Here is a 16,823-nt window from a genome sequence, read left to right as displayed (position 1 = left end):
CACTCTATTAACATGTCACAGTCATAAAATAAGGATTATCAGTAGGTGTTTCCTAAATGCTATGAATATTCTCAAACGGTATTTCACTGTAAAAACTGTCGTATGCTCAGGAACAATACCACTTCGAGTCTCTGAGCAACTGCTCAGCCTCAGCTTGGAGCAGCGCAGCCAGACTGTGCCCCACAGGCAGGCTGGTCGGGCACAAGCGTGTGGGTGCTCTCGCTCAGCAGGTCGCGCTCAGAAACAGTGGAAAGTCACCATCTCTCTGACATGGGTTTGCCTTCTTCCCAGACCCTGTGCAAGACTGCTTGAAACCGTCTTAGAAGCAGCCAGTCCTCCCCTCCTGGAGCTCAAATGTGCAGCACGTTTTCTTAGCTCTGTTTTTAAATTCTCATTAAAAAAGCCACACACTACGTAAAAATCGCTACAGAAAGATCTACTCCCAGGTGCTAGCAGAGCTCTCTGGGTCAGTAAGCCCTCAAGCTGTATAATGTGGCAGAGAGCTTGAATTTGGATTTTCTTCTTTTACTATTATAATTTTAAAAAAAAAGATTTCTGTTTTATAAAAATGAATAAATGAATAATCACCACTGGAATTATTCAGATTTTCTTTCCCAAATACTTTCGTCTTATTTTCAGTTGTCTAAAAATATTCTTTTGGATAGGATTATATCACTCTCATTTAATCCAATTATTAGCATATTAATCAATACTTCTCTCATAACGTGAATAAAGAATCTGTAAACAAATGTAAATTTCTCTCAAGTTAAGCACAGACAATTTTTAATCCCATTTTCCTCTCACAACCCATATAATTCATGAGACACTTACCTACCATCCCCTACTACATAAGAGTTATGCTCAGGGAGTATAAACCTAATTTTCAAAGAACCTAGGGAAAACAGCAAACATTTGATCCAAGAAAACACACACACACATATTTCAAAGTAAATGTCCTAAAAATAGTATGAATTAGCCACCTTTTGAGCAAGCTGGCTTCACCTCTATCCCCAGGAGCACAGCCCCTCATGAGGGGCAGGAGAAGGGAAGGGGAGAGGCAGGGAAGGGGCCAGGAGAAAGACGGGAGGGGTGGCACCACTGTCCCTCCCTGAGAGCTACCTGTGAAGGCGGGGCTGCTGCCCTCCGATCTGGACTCGGAGTCATCCTCCAAGGCCGCTGTTTCTCCAAAGAGCACTTTCCCTAGGAAATGATGTAGTGAGAGTTCTTAAGCTTGCTATGAGAAGGACTTCAAAAATCAAATAGATGCACATTCTAAGCAGAAAATCATAAGCATATTTAATTCGCTCTCTCATATGGTATATATAAAGTACTTTTGTACCTCTAATGTGCTAAACACAGAGAACGCCAAGATATTATATTTAGATATTACTAAAATCAATAAATCTATACAGCACAAAAAGCAATGACTCTCAAACTATAACACCAAGTATTTTAATAATTAATAAGAATTTACTGACTTAGATCTGTATTACTGTTGGATAATTTATATTACTATTTGATCTCAAAGACCGTAAGCTATGGCTAGAACCGATTCTGTTAGCCCTTAGGACACTGACGTCGTATCTCCAATGGCAATCAGAGCGTACACATAACCGCTGAGCTCCTGAAACAAATAGCACACTGTGTGCCAGCAGCCAACGGGAGTCAAAATAAAAACTTAAAAACAGAAAGAGTTCATACACAGAATGTCACCCCAAAGATCACTTCTACTCTCTTCTCCTTTAAGCTGCCAGACTCTATGGTGTAACCTGGTCAGGTCAGAACCTGAGGCCATATAATCTGGGAGGATGGAATAATAGTTCATCTTTTGCAAAGCTGTAAAAACATATTTTACAGTTCTTGGTTTCTAAATTGTATCAATTTGTGTTATATTGATAAGAAAAAAGGAAAAGAAAAGTCTTAACATGATTTAATTGGACTAGTTAAATCATCATGGTTACACTACACATAAAGGTCACTAAATGACCCTCTAGAAATAATTATTGGCAATTTCCAATGCCTAACTTCAGTAGTTTCCGAGGACTAGGTCACAGGTGTGACAACTTCCAGAAATATATACTGGTGTGACATTAAAGGGGGAAAAAAGGCAAAGAAAAAGCAGAGGAAACCCAAAATCTATATAAAATTCACACAGCACTTTGGCTTATCTAAGTAACAGGGTCATTCCTTGCAAGTGACTGACCCTGAGAAAGCAAGAAAAATCCACCCTGCGCATGGGGGGTTAATGAGAACAGTCTCTGTCCCGAGAATCAGGGTTTGCCCCCCTGTCCCAAGGAGCCCTCCTCAAGGGGTACAAGGTCCCGGATGCTATCAGAAGGACCCCACCAGGCTGCCACACAGCCCCTGCCCTCATCCCACATCCAACCTCAATTCTCCTGTTCTCTCTCACAGATTTACAGATCTCACGTGGGGAAGAAAAAGGATTTTTGCAACCATAACAAAGAAAGCTTAAAAACTGTAGCTCACAATGAGAAAGGAAAACAAAACAAAAACACTAAAAACACAAAAAAGATACTGGGGACATATCAGCTTCCTACCCAGAAGGAAAAGCTCATCTTAACGGTGGACCACCCAAGAAGGCGGCTAAGCAATAAGGCACCTCGGTCACCTGCCTGCCACGGTCCCCTCCTGCTTCCGGAACAGAGAGACTGACTTTGCCTGGAAGCCAGTGGCCTTCAAACAACCTTAGTGTTTCACCAATTTCTCACACTTATCAGTATACTGCACTATGATACCCCAAACACGATGGATTCTAGTTCTAAGAAATGTTTACTTAACCCAGTCAAGGCTAGAATATTAGTCCTGTTAAAGTCCCATTCAATACTGCAAGTAACACTAGGCATTAGGCTCACAAACCCTCAACTCGTGACACAAAGAAATATTCGTATGTTTGTATCGATTATACCTCAATAAATTCTTAAAAAGATTCTTTTAAGATTTCAAAAGAGAAAGTAGGAGCAATTCTTTCCTCTGGAAATCCAGACTGGAAAAGAAAATAACTGGTGGGGTCAAGTGTTCATGTGTACCAAAGCTCTCCGGTTAGAGATCAGAAACACTTAAAAAAAAAAACAAAAACAAAAACAAAAAAAACCTGTTATCAGGATGTTCTGGGATGCACAAAGTTAAATACAGCTGAAAAACTGCCATCAGCCCAAATTACCCAAATAATTAACCAAACATCATTCCTGACTAATGCTATACAGAATTCACAGGAAAGGCAAGTTACCTTTATAAAACATAACACAGTCTCTAAGACAGAAGCAGGCGAACTAGAGCAGGCCTATTTCTGTAACTCCAGTTTCATAGCACGGAAGCCAAAGCCATGAGCTGAGCATCGCCCGTGGCTGCCTTCTGCCACAAGACAGAGCCAAACAGAGCAGAGGCAGGAAGGCCCACAAGGCTAAAACAGGCCCTTTACACAAAAAGTTCACTGACCCCTGACCTAAAGCATTAGAAATTTATGACAAAGCCATTTTGACACACAAGCAATTTTCAAAAGCCGCCCTACAGAACCATTCCGGCCCAGTTATATTTATACATACATCACTCCGTGGAGAAGAGGTACGGGCACAGTCGACAGCATTATAGAAATACAGAAAAAGCAATGGGACTCAACACAAGACTCTGATTTCTAAAATAATCACCTTTTTGTTTCCTTGAAAGGACAGGGCTGCATGAAGAACCCCCTCCAGCTGTAAATCACAGAAAATGACAGATGAAAGATAACAAGCTGCTAAAATACAGTTGGCATTTGAAAATCTTCAAAAACCATGATTCAACTTTAAAACTACAGAGTATGTGAACGTATATCCCCTGGCGAAGCCTCAACACATGAATCCTGACACATGAAAATCCCACCAGCACCCCAATACACAGTTCCAAAAATGGTACCTAAAATGTCAAAGCAGCGCAAAGAATGTGCATTTAATAAGTCAAATTAAAAACATCAGAACTCTCAGATTGCTTGGTCAACTACCAATCAGATATAAATTTTCATTAGCAAGATCATTAGTCATTAGCATTTGCAGGGCACGCATTCCACAGAGCAGAGGCCTCTGGAGGGCCCAGGACGTGGACAGGCACACCCTCACTGTGTGCTCCTGGCTCAGGCAAACAGTTACGTTCAGAGGAGGCGGCAACGAGGCCTCCACTCAAACCCTCCAGGTTGTCAGTGCCACTGAGGAAAGGCCACACAGCATGTGTGCAGTGCTCAACCAGCCCGGGGGAGGCCCGGAGTCCACCGAGGCCCCAGAAGCCTCCTCTGTGCCAAAGCTAGTTCTCAAGGCCCTGCTTCCGGGATCCCAACTCCTCCAGCTCTCAAGGGGCAGGAGGAAAACCAGTGGTCAGGCCGCAGTGCAGCACCTGTGGAGGGATGAGGGCCCAACCCCCAAAAACATAAAGACGAGCAGTGGTGGGGTATAGGAGGGAGTGTCCTAGAGTCAGTGAGGACAGCAAAAAAGGGGCCTTGAGGGCAGAAGGGAACTTGAAAATCCCCACAGGGACCTGGAGGTCCCCACCTCTGGCCCAGTAGCACGAGGGTCCTACAAATACTTCCCCTGAAGCTTCCATTCCACGATGGCCGAGGTGCCACGGAGAGGCAGCCAGGCCAGGGCTGAGAAGCCAGCTTCAGAGGCAGGCCTCGCGCTGTCCTCTGACCTGGCCACCCTGCCATCCTCCAGTCTCCAGACTGGGTTTCCAAGGAGCGGGGCTGGCCCCGCCCAGCGCAGCGCCAGCCCTGAACTCCCCGGGGAAGCAGCCTTGCATAGGGCCTCAGGGCTGAACATACCCAGGAGCTCCACTATGCTGCCGCTGCGGCTCCGGCAGCCAGGCTGGTGGCGCACGGCAGAGAGTGGCCCGCCGCCCGGAGCGCTCAGGGCCCGCAGGAGCTCAGGCGGGGGCGTCCGCAACAGCTGCTGCAGGAGCTCCAGCGCGCCTGTCACCGCGTTGTGGTCTTGGTGCTGAGTGTAGTGCAAGGTCAGTTCATAGACCTGGAAACAGAGGTACAAGAAGGATCACCGTGGTTGTTAAAATGTGTCCGAGGGTTCACAGCTTTGTGTTTTGAGTCTGATGCCGGCAAATTGTGTGCCTCCGTTTCTGCCCCGAGGAATGTCTTCATCATGTCTACCGCTGTGGTCATGGCTTCCGTGACAGTTTCTAAGTCCTATGACAACCACTGTGAGAGGAAGCCCTTACAAATCAGGAGAGCAGCCCACGAGGGCAGTGGCATGCTAGCGAAGACCGTCTGCCTAAATGCCGACCCGGAAATGGAGAACAGAGCTCACGTACAGGGCAAGGACAGCTGGTCTACACAGCCTGCAGGGAACCCTGCGCTGAGGACCACAGCAAACATCTCCCAACATATTAGAGGCATCACGTCAAAGTTTACCAGTGCTTTTAATATCGTATTACCTTATGTGAACACGCTGAATGTACTTTTTCTTTGTATATTTTTAATTTTTATTTTATTTTAAGATTTTATTTACTTACTTGAGAAAGAGAGAGCATGGGCGGGAGGGACAGAGGGAGAGGGAGAGGGAGAAGCAGACTCCCCACTAAGTAGGCAGCCTGACACAGCGCTTGATCCCAGGACTCCAGGTTCATAACCTGAGCTGAAGGCAGATGCTTAACTGACTGAGCTACTGGGGCGCCCCTTATCTTAGTTTTTTTTAGTAATCTCTACACCAAGTGGGGCTTGAATTTATGACTCTGAGATCAAGAGTGGTGCACTCTTCAGAATGAGACTGAGCCACCCGGGTGCCCCTCTTTTTCCATTTCATTAGCATTGTCCAATAAAATACTAATACCCAGTTAGATTTGAATTTCAGATAAATAATTCTGCATCCTAACTACGTCCTGTAAAATTTCAGGCATACCTGCACCACCAAATTATTCCTGATTTCTCTGCAACTCAAACTGAACTGGTACCCTGTAGGTTTATTTGGTAAGTCGGGCAGCCCTACCTTTACTATCATAAAAGTTAACACACATGTTTAAAAAAAAGACAGTCTAGAAGGGTATAAAAAAAAAGTCAAAGTCTGGGAAGCAGCACCTTTTCATTGTCACTGCCGCGTCCCTCTGAGGGGAGCCGCTATCACAAGAGCCGCAGGTCCACAGTCACCGCCCACAAGCCAAACCTGTCCCAGCCCCCATGTGCGCCAAGCTCTCTGGGAGCACAGCCACCTCTGCCTGTTGTCTTCCGGCTCTACTGTTGCAGCTCAGTAGTTGGCCCACGGCAGAAAGGGCTGCTGCGTCCTACTCTGACATTCACCAGCACCCCTGCTCATCGACAAGAAGCCCTGGGCCCTTCCCAGGACCCGCACTGGCGCCCGTCTGCTCACTCCTCAGACTGCGCAAAGGCTGTAGTCTGTCTACAAAACCTCTCCCAAATCCCTGTATCTGGTCCAATCCCACTCACCCATCAGCACTGGCTCATCACCATGCTTCTTCCATATGCCTCACTGACCTTGGCCAGACAGGGGCTCCCCACTCTGGGCCCCTATAGCCTACCAACCCACCACCTTACCACACCATTTAGGGATTGTTTGCTTGCTTCTCCCAGGCTTTTATTAAAAAACAACACAAGAAAATTCTGAGTATGTAATCCCAATACTTATGTATTTATTTTAAAATATTATAGGGGCTCCTGGGTGTCTCGGTTAGGCATCTGCCTTCGGCTAGGGTCAAGATCCTAGGGTCCTGGGATCAAGCCCCACGTCAGGCTCCCTGCTCAGCAGGAAGTCTGCTTCTCCTTCTCTCTGCCCCTCACACCCCCCATGCTCTATCACTCACTCTCCAGCTGAAATAAATAAAATCTTCTCAAAAAATATTACATAACTACTACAGAACTCAGATATCATGTACATTATAAAATGTACACTAGGTGCGCCTGGGTGGCTCAGTCATTAAGCATCTCCCTTCGACTCAGGTCATGATCCCAGGGTCCTGGAATCACTGGGCTCTCTACTCGGCGAAAAGCCTGCTCCTCCCTCTCCCACCCTCCCTGCTTGTGTTCCCTCTCTTGCTGTCTCTCTCTCTCTGCCAAATAAATAAATAAATCTTTAAAAATAAAAAATAATAATAGTAAAATGTACACTAACTCCAACAAGACTCTAGCGTGTTACCAATTTATAGGAAATACAGACAAAGAAACATGTTAATTGGGGTGCCTGGGTGGCTCAGTCATTAGGCATCTGCCTTCTGCTCAGGTCATGATCCCAGGGTCCTGGGATCAAGCCCTGCATCGGGCTTCTTCCTCTGCGGGAAGCCTGCTTCTCCCTCTCCCGCTTACCCTGCTTGTGTTCCCTCTCTTGCTATCTCTCTCTGTCAAATAAATAAATAAAATCTTAAAAAAAAATTAGTTAGCTTACACAATGGGGTGGTGGCAAGCAATACATCCAACTGCCAGGAGTTCCACGGGATAACCTGCTTCTCCAACAAATGAACTCTCATCTTATTTGCATACTGATTCCAAAAGCGGAGAATAAACACCTGACAGAAGGTGAGTGGGTATTTGATGTTCGGGAAATGTTCCTTTTTTTTTTAGATGTGACAATGGGGGACACCTGAGTGGCTCAGTCGGTGAAGCATCTGCCTTTGGCTCAGATCATGATCCCAGGGTCCTGGCCTGCTTCTCTATCTGCCTCTGCCTCTTTGTCTCTTATGAATAAATAAAAAAAAATTTTTAAAAGTGGGGGGGGCGGCGCCTGGGTGGCTCAGTGGGTTAAAGCCTCTGCCTTCGGCTCAGGTCATGATCCCAGGGTCCTGGGATTAAGCCCTGCAACGGGATCTCTGCTCAGGAGGGAGCCTGCTTCCTCCTCTCTCTCTGCCTGCCTCTCTGCCTACTTGTAATCTCTCTCTCTGTCAAATAAATAAATAAAATCTTTAAAAAAAAAAAAAAAGATGGTGCTGGTAAATGCTAAAAAAATCAGTTCTCCAGGAAAAAAATGTTTATATATTAAAAATATATACATATATATGACAATGTCATTGTCATTAAGTTTTAAAAACAAAGATAAGTTCTCACCTATAGGGATACATACCAGAATACTTAGAGATAAATTAATATGACGACTGGGATTTACTTCAAAAAAATATAAAAACAGGGGCGCTTGGGTGGCTCAGTGGGTTAAGCCTCTGCCTTCGGCTCAGGTCATGATCCCAGGGTCCTGGGATCGAGCCCCGCATTGGGCTTTCTGCTCAGCGGGGAGCCTGCTTCCCCCTCTCTCTCTGCCTGCCTCTCTGCCTACTTGTGATCTCTGTCTGTCAAATAAATAAATAAAATCTTTAAAAAAAAAAATAAAAACAGAGAAGGATGTGGGATTATAAGTGAACCATAACTGGCCCTGAGTTGACAATTATTAACATGGGTGATAATTACTGAAGGCGGTTTACAATGCTTTTCTGTCTACTGTTGTGTCTGGAAATCTCCATAATAAAAAGTAAAACAAACAAGATGAGGATAAAATAATCTCTTTTTTAAATGCATTAGTACCACTTGAATACCTGTTTTACTCACTAAAACAACCAGTAATGTTTGTTGTGAGGACAGTATCACTAAGCACCATATCTCAAGAGAATGTCATTGCTTGTATTCTGTGGGACAGCTGAAGGGCAGCTAGCTGGAGCAGGTTGGTCAACCCTACAGATTTTTAGAGCCCACGCCCGCTCGGTTACCCCTCATCCACCTGCACTCCCAGGGCCTCACCGTGCACCAGGAAGGAGTCTAAGCACTTTGTAAATACTGCCTGACTGAATGCTTAAATCATTAAATCATCTTCAATTCATGATTTCTAGGCAAGAATTATTTTAAGCCACTTATAATCTTATACCCTACAAAATTTAGGCAAAGGACACAACTCCTAAGTCTACTTGACCAAAATACCTATGAACTGCAATGTCGCCAATATGGAAAACAAAGCCAAGGCATCCCACTCAGGATCCCAGATTGTGGGTCTCAACTCCTTCCTGCATGTGCCATGAGACCATGAACGTACAGAAAGGGTAAGGCCTTCAGTAGCACCCAGTACTTTAAATATGCTAAAAACCCTAACATCTGAAGCCAAGTTCACAAAATCCAAAGGCTTAAAATGTAGCTGTCCTATTTCAAGGTTAAGAAAATAACCTGGATGAGCAAGCTACAAAGAAATGAAGTCCATCACTGCCCTCAGATGCAGACCCCATTGGATGAGAATGCACACGGGGTTTCTCTGTATTGGGAAGAGAAGCTTTAACATACTGTCCCCACACTCCAACGGACCGTGTCCCTAACTCCCTGGGTATATACACTAGTGCAACAGATCACAGGTTCCAGGGCCAGAGACCACAGCCAAAATGCTCACCAATGTGTGCCCAGCACACAGTAGGTGCTCAATAAATACTCAGAACTGATCTCATGAGTCCTGGCTTTGCAAACAGGGTAAGAGCATTCTCTGTGGCAGGCAGGAGCCTAAGGGACGCGTGTAATACTCTCGGTAACCTCACAAGAGATTACTCTCTCTGTACTCTGATGTCACTGCCATCCAGAGGTCACACAGCTAGGGGTCGTGATCCAGGATCTGAACCAGGTGGCCCAGCTGCAAAGACCAAGCTCTTAACCCTCAGTGCTGCCATTTCTCTTCCAAATGTTTCGATTCTTCCAGTATCCCTCATTTACATACAGGCACCAAAGTAAAGCACATGGCTCCTACCTGGATGAGCTGCTCTGTTGAGGGTGAGACTTCCAGTTCCTTCTGCGTCACCCCAAAGCTGCCTTTCAGGCTCGTGTCCTTGACCTGAGGCTGCAGCAAGGGCACCAGGTACCTGAGTGTGAGCAGCACCCCAAGAATCAGGAGGGTGGAGTGTTCACTCTCAACGGGGACCAGCAAGCCTGTAAGGGACCAATGAGATCTCTCAACATCACCACCTGCTGGGGGTTCAGGGCTTAAACTGTTTAAAACAAGAGACTCATAGCAGAACCATGTTACAAAGTTGGTAGTGAGGGATAAAGACGGCACAGACACTGCTGTGGGAAAGGGTACAGGAACCTCATCCTTGGGCCAAAATCCGGGAAAGGCTTTAAAGGGTAACCATCACATCCTGAGCTAAGCAAGGCCTGTCAGCATGAGTTCGGCTGCATTTGTAAGTCAGACAGTTCTTTCCTATCAAATATCCACATGCTCCCCTTCCGCCCTTGCTAGTGCTGATCACCATGAATGACTCCAAGTACGGGAGAAGCCGTCAGCACAGAACCTGCCAGGACCCCAGACTCCGCATCTAGCCGCAGAGACTCACACTCAGAGCCCACAAAAACAGCCACGGAGTGTGCCACCGAGGAAGGCGGGTGAGGCACCTGCACTTCTGCAGAGAGAAGGCTCTTTGTCCTCGTCATCACAACACCCACCATGGGCACATGGCTGCCTCAACATCGTTCCCACTCACTAGTTGGCCAGAGCCAAAGGGCCCGGGCTAGGAGCTAAGGGACTGCCTGATTTTAAAGAATTTAAAAGATGTGTCTCAGGTAAATGCTAGCAACTCCAGCACACCATGGGGAAAATCACTCTTACAACTAGCTCTTACCCAAGAGCACGTTCAATAGCCAGCTGTAAAAGTACTGGGTCCTTCTCGAGTGCTGGCAGATGCTCACTGCTGAGCCAGCCGCCGTCCGCCGAATGGTCGGGGAGCTTGACTTCAGATTCGCTATGAAAGCCTTTAGTAGAACCTAGGGCAGCAAAAACCCAAGTAGATAAAAAAGACAAAACTCCTATGAAGCTTATCACGTTATTTCACAAAATTAGTCCAGATTCTTACAGAGTGAAGGTTATGAACCACTGGACTTTCCTACAGCTAAATAAAAGCACCCCAAATTCGGGATATACCACAGCAGTTTGCAGAAGTGGTCTATTTACTTCCTTATTTTAAGTACGGACTTGCTCAGTATCTATGTCCTCTACCCAAGAGTGAAACCCTAAGCTTCTAGAAAAGGGGGACCCACAGCATTTGGATACAGGATCAGTCAACGACGCCATGCAAAATAAAGACAGTAAAAACAAAACAAAACAAAAACAAAACCACCCAAATAATGAAGTCAAGGAGAAGAGCGTAGTAGTCAGCTACAGCCACGTCCCAGCCTGAGAGACGGCTTGCGGACGTGCAGTTAATGCCACTAAGAGATGCTCTGTGGTCTGGAAAGCATGTGGGCGAGCTAAACCACAGCAGCATAGCACCCACGAGCATGTTCCTAAGGAGAGAAGAAGACCTTGTCACGGAACCTCAGGATAACCCAAAGGAGACCATGCTACAATTCCAACGATGGCCATCTAAGTGTTAAAAATTTTCAAAGAATGGAAAGGTGTGGGTCGCCTGGGTGTTTCAGTGGGTTGAGCGCTCCACTCTTGGTTTCAGCTCAGGTCATGATCTTCTGGTCAGAGGAATGAGCCCCCACGCTGGGCTCCGTGCTCAGAGGGGAATCTGCTTCTCTCTCTCCTTCTGTTCTGGCCAACTCCCCTAAGCATCATGTGTGTGTGCGCGCGCTCTCTCTCTCTCTCTCTCTCTCATAAATAAATCTTAAAGAAAAATAGAAGAGGAAGAAAAGAAAAGGGGTAACCACTGAGCTTCGTGAGTTTGGGAACTAGCTGCCATAAGAACACCCAGTTCCATCACTCTCAACCCCACTCTGAGCAACGATTTGGTCCCCATTACTATGGGCATGCACTGAGCAAAGTTATGTGGGCTGGGGACGCCATTACGGTCCCACGAATGAGGCGTGACCCCAGGCAAACGAGCAGCACATTAACAGATTGGCACCTGACTTATAAAGAAGCTCCTTCTTAACAGTGGGGTTAGCATCAGCTGGTTCTCAGAGGCTTGTCTATTCCTGGTCAAGTTACAGACTAGATCTCTGGAACCAGAGAGGTAGAGGACCAGACCCTCAGCCCCTGGATGGCTCCCATACTTTGTGGCCTCCAGTGCCTCCTGCAAACACCACCAGGAGAACCCAGTCAACTTATCTCAGACAAACCTTAACTCTGAGAAAAGATGCCGGTAGCTTCAAGTAACTCATCTGAGTGAAAACACACACACATACATCAATGAACTAATACAAATCATTCCATGTCAGTCCACACTTACAAGCACAGTGAAAGCTGAGCATTATTTTAAAGAGTGAGCCCAGAGGAAAGTTCAACAGTTTGGAATAATAAAATCAACTCTCAGAGTTTGAAGGGGCATCTCAGGTCCAAACCCCATCATGCTGAGAACACCCTGGAAAAGGCAGCTGGCAGCCTCCCGGACCACGTGTAGGCCCTTCTCGGAATGGGAAGAAAGCGCACTAGACTGTAGGGCGGACACTTTCCAATAAATGCATAGGACAGATTTCTAAGAGTACTTCCCGAGGGGAAATATGCAAAATCACTCAGCTTTAGAGTCAAGAGTACTGCAGGGGATGGAAACGGAAATTAAAATTGAAACACAACACCAGGGCACAGCCATCAGAATGGCTAACCTGAAGGGCCCCACAGCAGTGAGGTCCGGGAGGAGGCAGAGCCACGGGGTTCCCACACGCCAAGGACACTGGCACAAGCAGGGGCAAGCACATGAAAGAGCTTTCTGGCAGCATCTATAGCAGGTGACACATGTTCCTACAACCCAGCAGCCCCCCGTTCCAGGATCTGCCACCGCAGGCTGTACCCGTGCTCCAGATGACATGCCCAAGGGCAGGCACGGCAGCGGCGCTCACAACGGCCATGAGGTAGAAACAGCCGGTCGCTCAGCTACAGTACGTGGTAAACCGTGGTGTGTTCACACAGCAGGGCACCCCACAGGTATGAACACTGCATGAATTACCCACTGGTGACAGGGAAGACGCTTACCAACTTAATGTGTAGCAACAAACAAACAAAACCAGACAAAAAGAATGCACACTGCACGGCTCTGCATATGTCGAATTTAAAAACAGCCCCTGTGGCTTCAGAAGCCCAGTCAGCAGCCCCTGCAGGGGAGGAAGGGAGTGCAGCAACGGGGGCAGGCATGAAAGGCACCTGGGGTTGGAAACGTGCTACTCCACTTTGGGATGGTTTGCCAAGGGCCACAGCGGCAATTCCCGTGCTGCCTGTGTGTGCGCCACACGTGAGTGAAACAAGCCTCAGGAGGCATCTCAGTCCCTGACAGGCCCTCCTGAGTATGAAAACACACCAGAGGGGAGGAGACTTTGGAACAAAAGGGTTGCGCTGGGCGTGTGAACGAAACTCTGCCGCCCAGACGTTCCCTGAAAATCATGCACAGCTCTTAAAAACATTGACTTACAAGGACAAAAAGAGGACAGGGACAAGAGCAGATAAGAGGCATCCACAAATTCTGCAAGCTGGAAAGGAGACAAGTGCTGAGTGCCCACCTCGCGGCCCATGGGGAAGACACTCACAAGTATACTTTCCGGTGAGCTGGGGCGGGGAGTCTGAAGGCCACTAACAAAAGGCCAGCTCACTCAAGCCACAGAACTGCAAGAACAGCTCGTGCTCGGGAGGCCCCAGAGACATCGGAAAGCAGCCTGTCTGCCCCGGTGCGCACTGCCGGCCACTCAGCCCTGGGTCTCCTCTCCCCCGGGGTGGCCCAGAAAGGGTCTTCACTTCCCACCTCCCAAAAAGACTGAGGGATAATCTCCAGAGATGTTGGCATAGCCAAGGTCAGACATGGGACACAGATAGAAAACAGAGAAATGAAGAAAAAATATGCATTCTGACCAGGGAGACCGTTGGCCCTGCCTATCCCAGGATTCCAGGACAAACGAAGCCAGGTTTACCCCTCCAAGCAGGAGAATGAGCAACCTTCCTCTAAAGATACTCACCACCTCAAAAGGAAAAGGCTTACTGAGGCTGACACTTAAAGAGACGCAGTAGAAAAGCAGGCTCACCATCTATCACCTCAGGAAGCCCACCATGGGACAGACCTTGCAACACACGCTTCCAATAAGCTTTTTAAAGTCACACTCAAATCTAAAGGACAACTTTCAACATAAAAGTGAAAGACCAGAACAGAGAGAACAGAGGAAGACAGAAGAAACAGACAATTCAGAAGTCAAAGAAAGTTCTTAAGAAAACTGTGATTGATATCCTTAGAATATAAGGAGTGTATTCACGAAGCAAGAGGAGGATGCCAGAAAACATAAACATTCTGAATACAAGAAGCACCTCTTAGAAATTAAAAATATAACAGCAGGAACAAAAACTCAACAGAAGGGATTAAGATAGACATCTAGAAAGTATAGAAAAAAAGAAAAGGAAAATAGAAATAAAATGTAACACAAATTCCATCACAACAAGGGAGTATGCCTAGAAAGGTAAAGACATGGCATCTAGAAATCAGGCATCAAACAGGAGAGCACCAAAAACAATTCCTAGGAGGACAGCAAAGAAAAGTCCTCAGACCTAGAGAGCATCTGAATCAGACTGGGGCAAAAAGCTGGAGAATTCTAAGACAGAAGACTCCAGTGGAGAAAAAGGACCCAATACATTATCTGTCATGTGGAGAATTGCACTGAGACACATTTTACAAAGCTGTTGGAAGGTATGAGAAGACATAAATGACCAAAGAATAACAAGCAAAATAAAAAAGAGGCAATTGTTTACTCCTAAAAAACTAAAAAGTTCAAGAAATAGAATCCAAGAACAGAACATAACTTGTTGTGACTATTACTTGGGCATGATAATGTCACACTGAATACTGATAGAATTACATTAAGAAGTTAAGAACCTGGGTTAGGGCTAAATTTATCTTTCATAGTATAAAAAAAATTTTTTTTTAAATAGCAGTACAGAGTTATAATTACATGCTATACAGCATGCTATCTAGAAATGTGCAGGTAAACACTAACAAAGGACTGACCCACAAAAAGGAGGAAGTCAAGAATCTATAATCTCCAGACTAAGTGGCAGGGTCATAATTTCTGGACATTAAAAACAAAATACGAATGTGGGTAGGGAGGCTGCTTGTTTTGCTTGTTGAGGCACAGAACAAACAAAAAGGCAAGTGGTCCCCACCGGCTACAAGGCCATCATCAGTGGGCTTCTCCTGCCTGCACCTCTCCCAAGCTAGATTAAAGAGTCAGTCTGATACACCCAAAAATCAACCTGTTCTGGAAAATTGCCTCTTGAATTTGCATCTGTATACCCTCTCCCTATTCGACTCCTCACCAAATGATAAGAAAGCGGAAGTAGAAAGCTTTTAGTGTGCTTCAAAATAATTGAAAAGATTTTCGTCTAAATCATGAAGCACAGTACAACTCAAGAAGCGCTCTCAAATGACTGCCTGTCTGAAAGCCCTAACTGCATACCAGACTCATTCATGTTTGTGACTTGAGGTAATAACCGTACCTTAATTTCATTGTCATTTGCAAAATTGCCAAAAGAAGCCATAATTTTGGGTACAGCTGCAGCCAAGGTCTCCTGAACAGATTCTTCAGATCTCTTGCATATTCGGGTCAGGCAAGGCAAAAGGTTTACCAAGTAAGGCCTGCATATGTGAAAGGAACAGGAATTATTCTTCCAGGTCTACTTTGGTGAGAAATATAAGCAATATTTAGTACCTGTAGGGAACAGCCATTTTTTACATATAAAACAGTCCTTAACAGAAAGTAGACAAACCTCAGCAAAAAGAACAGGAGGGCTAAATGCAGACTAAGTTCAACTGCTGGGAGACACTCATCTTTCACTTCTCCTGTGATCACAGAGGACTCTCAAAAGCTTGTTTTAAAAATTGTTTGTAGTAAATTGTAACAGTAAAATACTCATATTATAAATTAGAAAATAATAGATAAGAAAATACCAATAAAAAAAAAAGAAATGAAAAAGTTTTCTTGAACATGGAGCAAGGAAATACTTCTAAGTGTTCAGACTAAATAAGGCCTTAGAGGTAAGACCTGGCCCTCCAGAGAGGAGGCGCAGACGGTGCACAATGCGGGAGAACAAGTCACCGGGCAGAAGGCTGAAACCACACGAGTCCCCTCAACAAACACGGGACTAACGTGACAGGAGCCTTTGCATGGCAGAGACAAGCAGGTCTCCACCTGGGACTATAGCAGGAAAGCTAGGCTGGCTTAAGGAGATGAACATTTTGCCAGGAAAAAAAAAAAAACAGGCATGACGAACAAGAGAAACCTGCCTGACTTTTTGAAGAAGCAAAATCAGGCCAATGAGTCAACTGAGAGTGTCTGAGATGATGGTGGCCACTGAAGGCAAGACCTGCCTGGGTAAGGAGTCTGGAATTTATCTGAACACCTCTGGGAAATGAATAAAAAGTTTAAGTAAGGGTATGACATGAGCCAATCACATTTTTTAAGGTCACTCTGGCTGCTATGTGGAGAACTTGGGATGTGTTGCTTCGGAAGTATAACGAAATTTTCAAAATAAGAATAAAAGAAAAAGGTTCTATAAAAAGAAATTTCCTTGGTGATGCATCTCACAGCAGACACTTAAGATTCTTACTAAACTCAAACTCAGTGGGATAAACCGCTGGTTCTTATTAACAGTGAGAGTTTCGGCCCCTCCACCGGTTCCTCGGGGACACAGCCAAGGGTCTATGGACATGAGTTTTACCGCTTAAGGAGAAGGAAGGCACAGATGAAAACTGGGGTCTTCTGATTCTCAGTCCACTGAGGACAGACTGTTCCCACCAGTCAGATTTTATTCACAGTTTAAGAGTCATAGTTTTAACTCATGTGAGAGACACAGGCATATCATTCTATAAGCAATGATGAAACTGGTTCTCAACCGTCGACCATATGACAACATCTTGTCAGCAAACAGCACATGCTGAAACGGCTCTCGGGCTGGGCT

At 45.7% G+C, this 16,823-nt stretch overlaps 1 protein-coding gene across 1 annotated transcript in view; it reads right to left on the bottom strand.

Moving 5' to 3' along the window:
* HTT (huntingtin) overlaps window positions 1-16,823 on the bottom strand; it is a 140,167-nt gene that overhangs the window by 94,811 nt on the left and 28,533 nt on the right. The window contains exons 6-11 of the mRNA XM_080831267.1: window positions 15,363-15,501; window positions 10,576-10,717; window positions 9,708-9,886; window positions 4,808-5,009; window positions 3,666-3,713; window positions 1,120-1,200 (exon numbers count right to left, since the gene is read on the bottom strand). Coding sequence (XP_080687393.1) covers window positions 1,120-1,200; window positions 3,666-3,713; window positions 4,808-5,009; window positions 9,708-9,886; window positions 10,576-10,717; window positions 15,363-15,501 — 791 coding nt within the window. The remainder of the gene's footprint in view (window positions 1-1,119; window positions 1,201-3,665; window positions 3,714-4,807; window positions 5,010-9,707; window positions 9,887-10,575; window positions 10,718-15,362; window positions 15,502-16,823) is intronic.

This window comes from Martes martes (assembly GCF_963455335.1).
Source record: "Martes martes genome assembly, chromosome: 2".
NCBI lineage: Eukaryota > Metazoa > Chordata > Mammalia > Carnivora > Mustelidae > Martes > Martes martes.
This window is presented reverse-complemented; position numbering and strand designations above follow the sequence as displayed.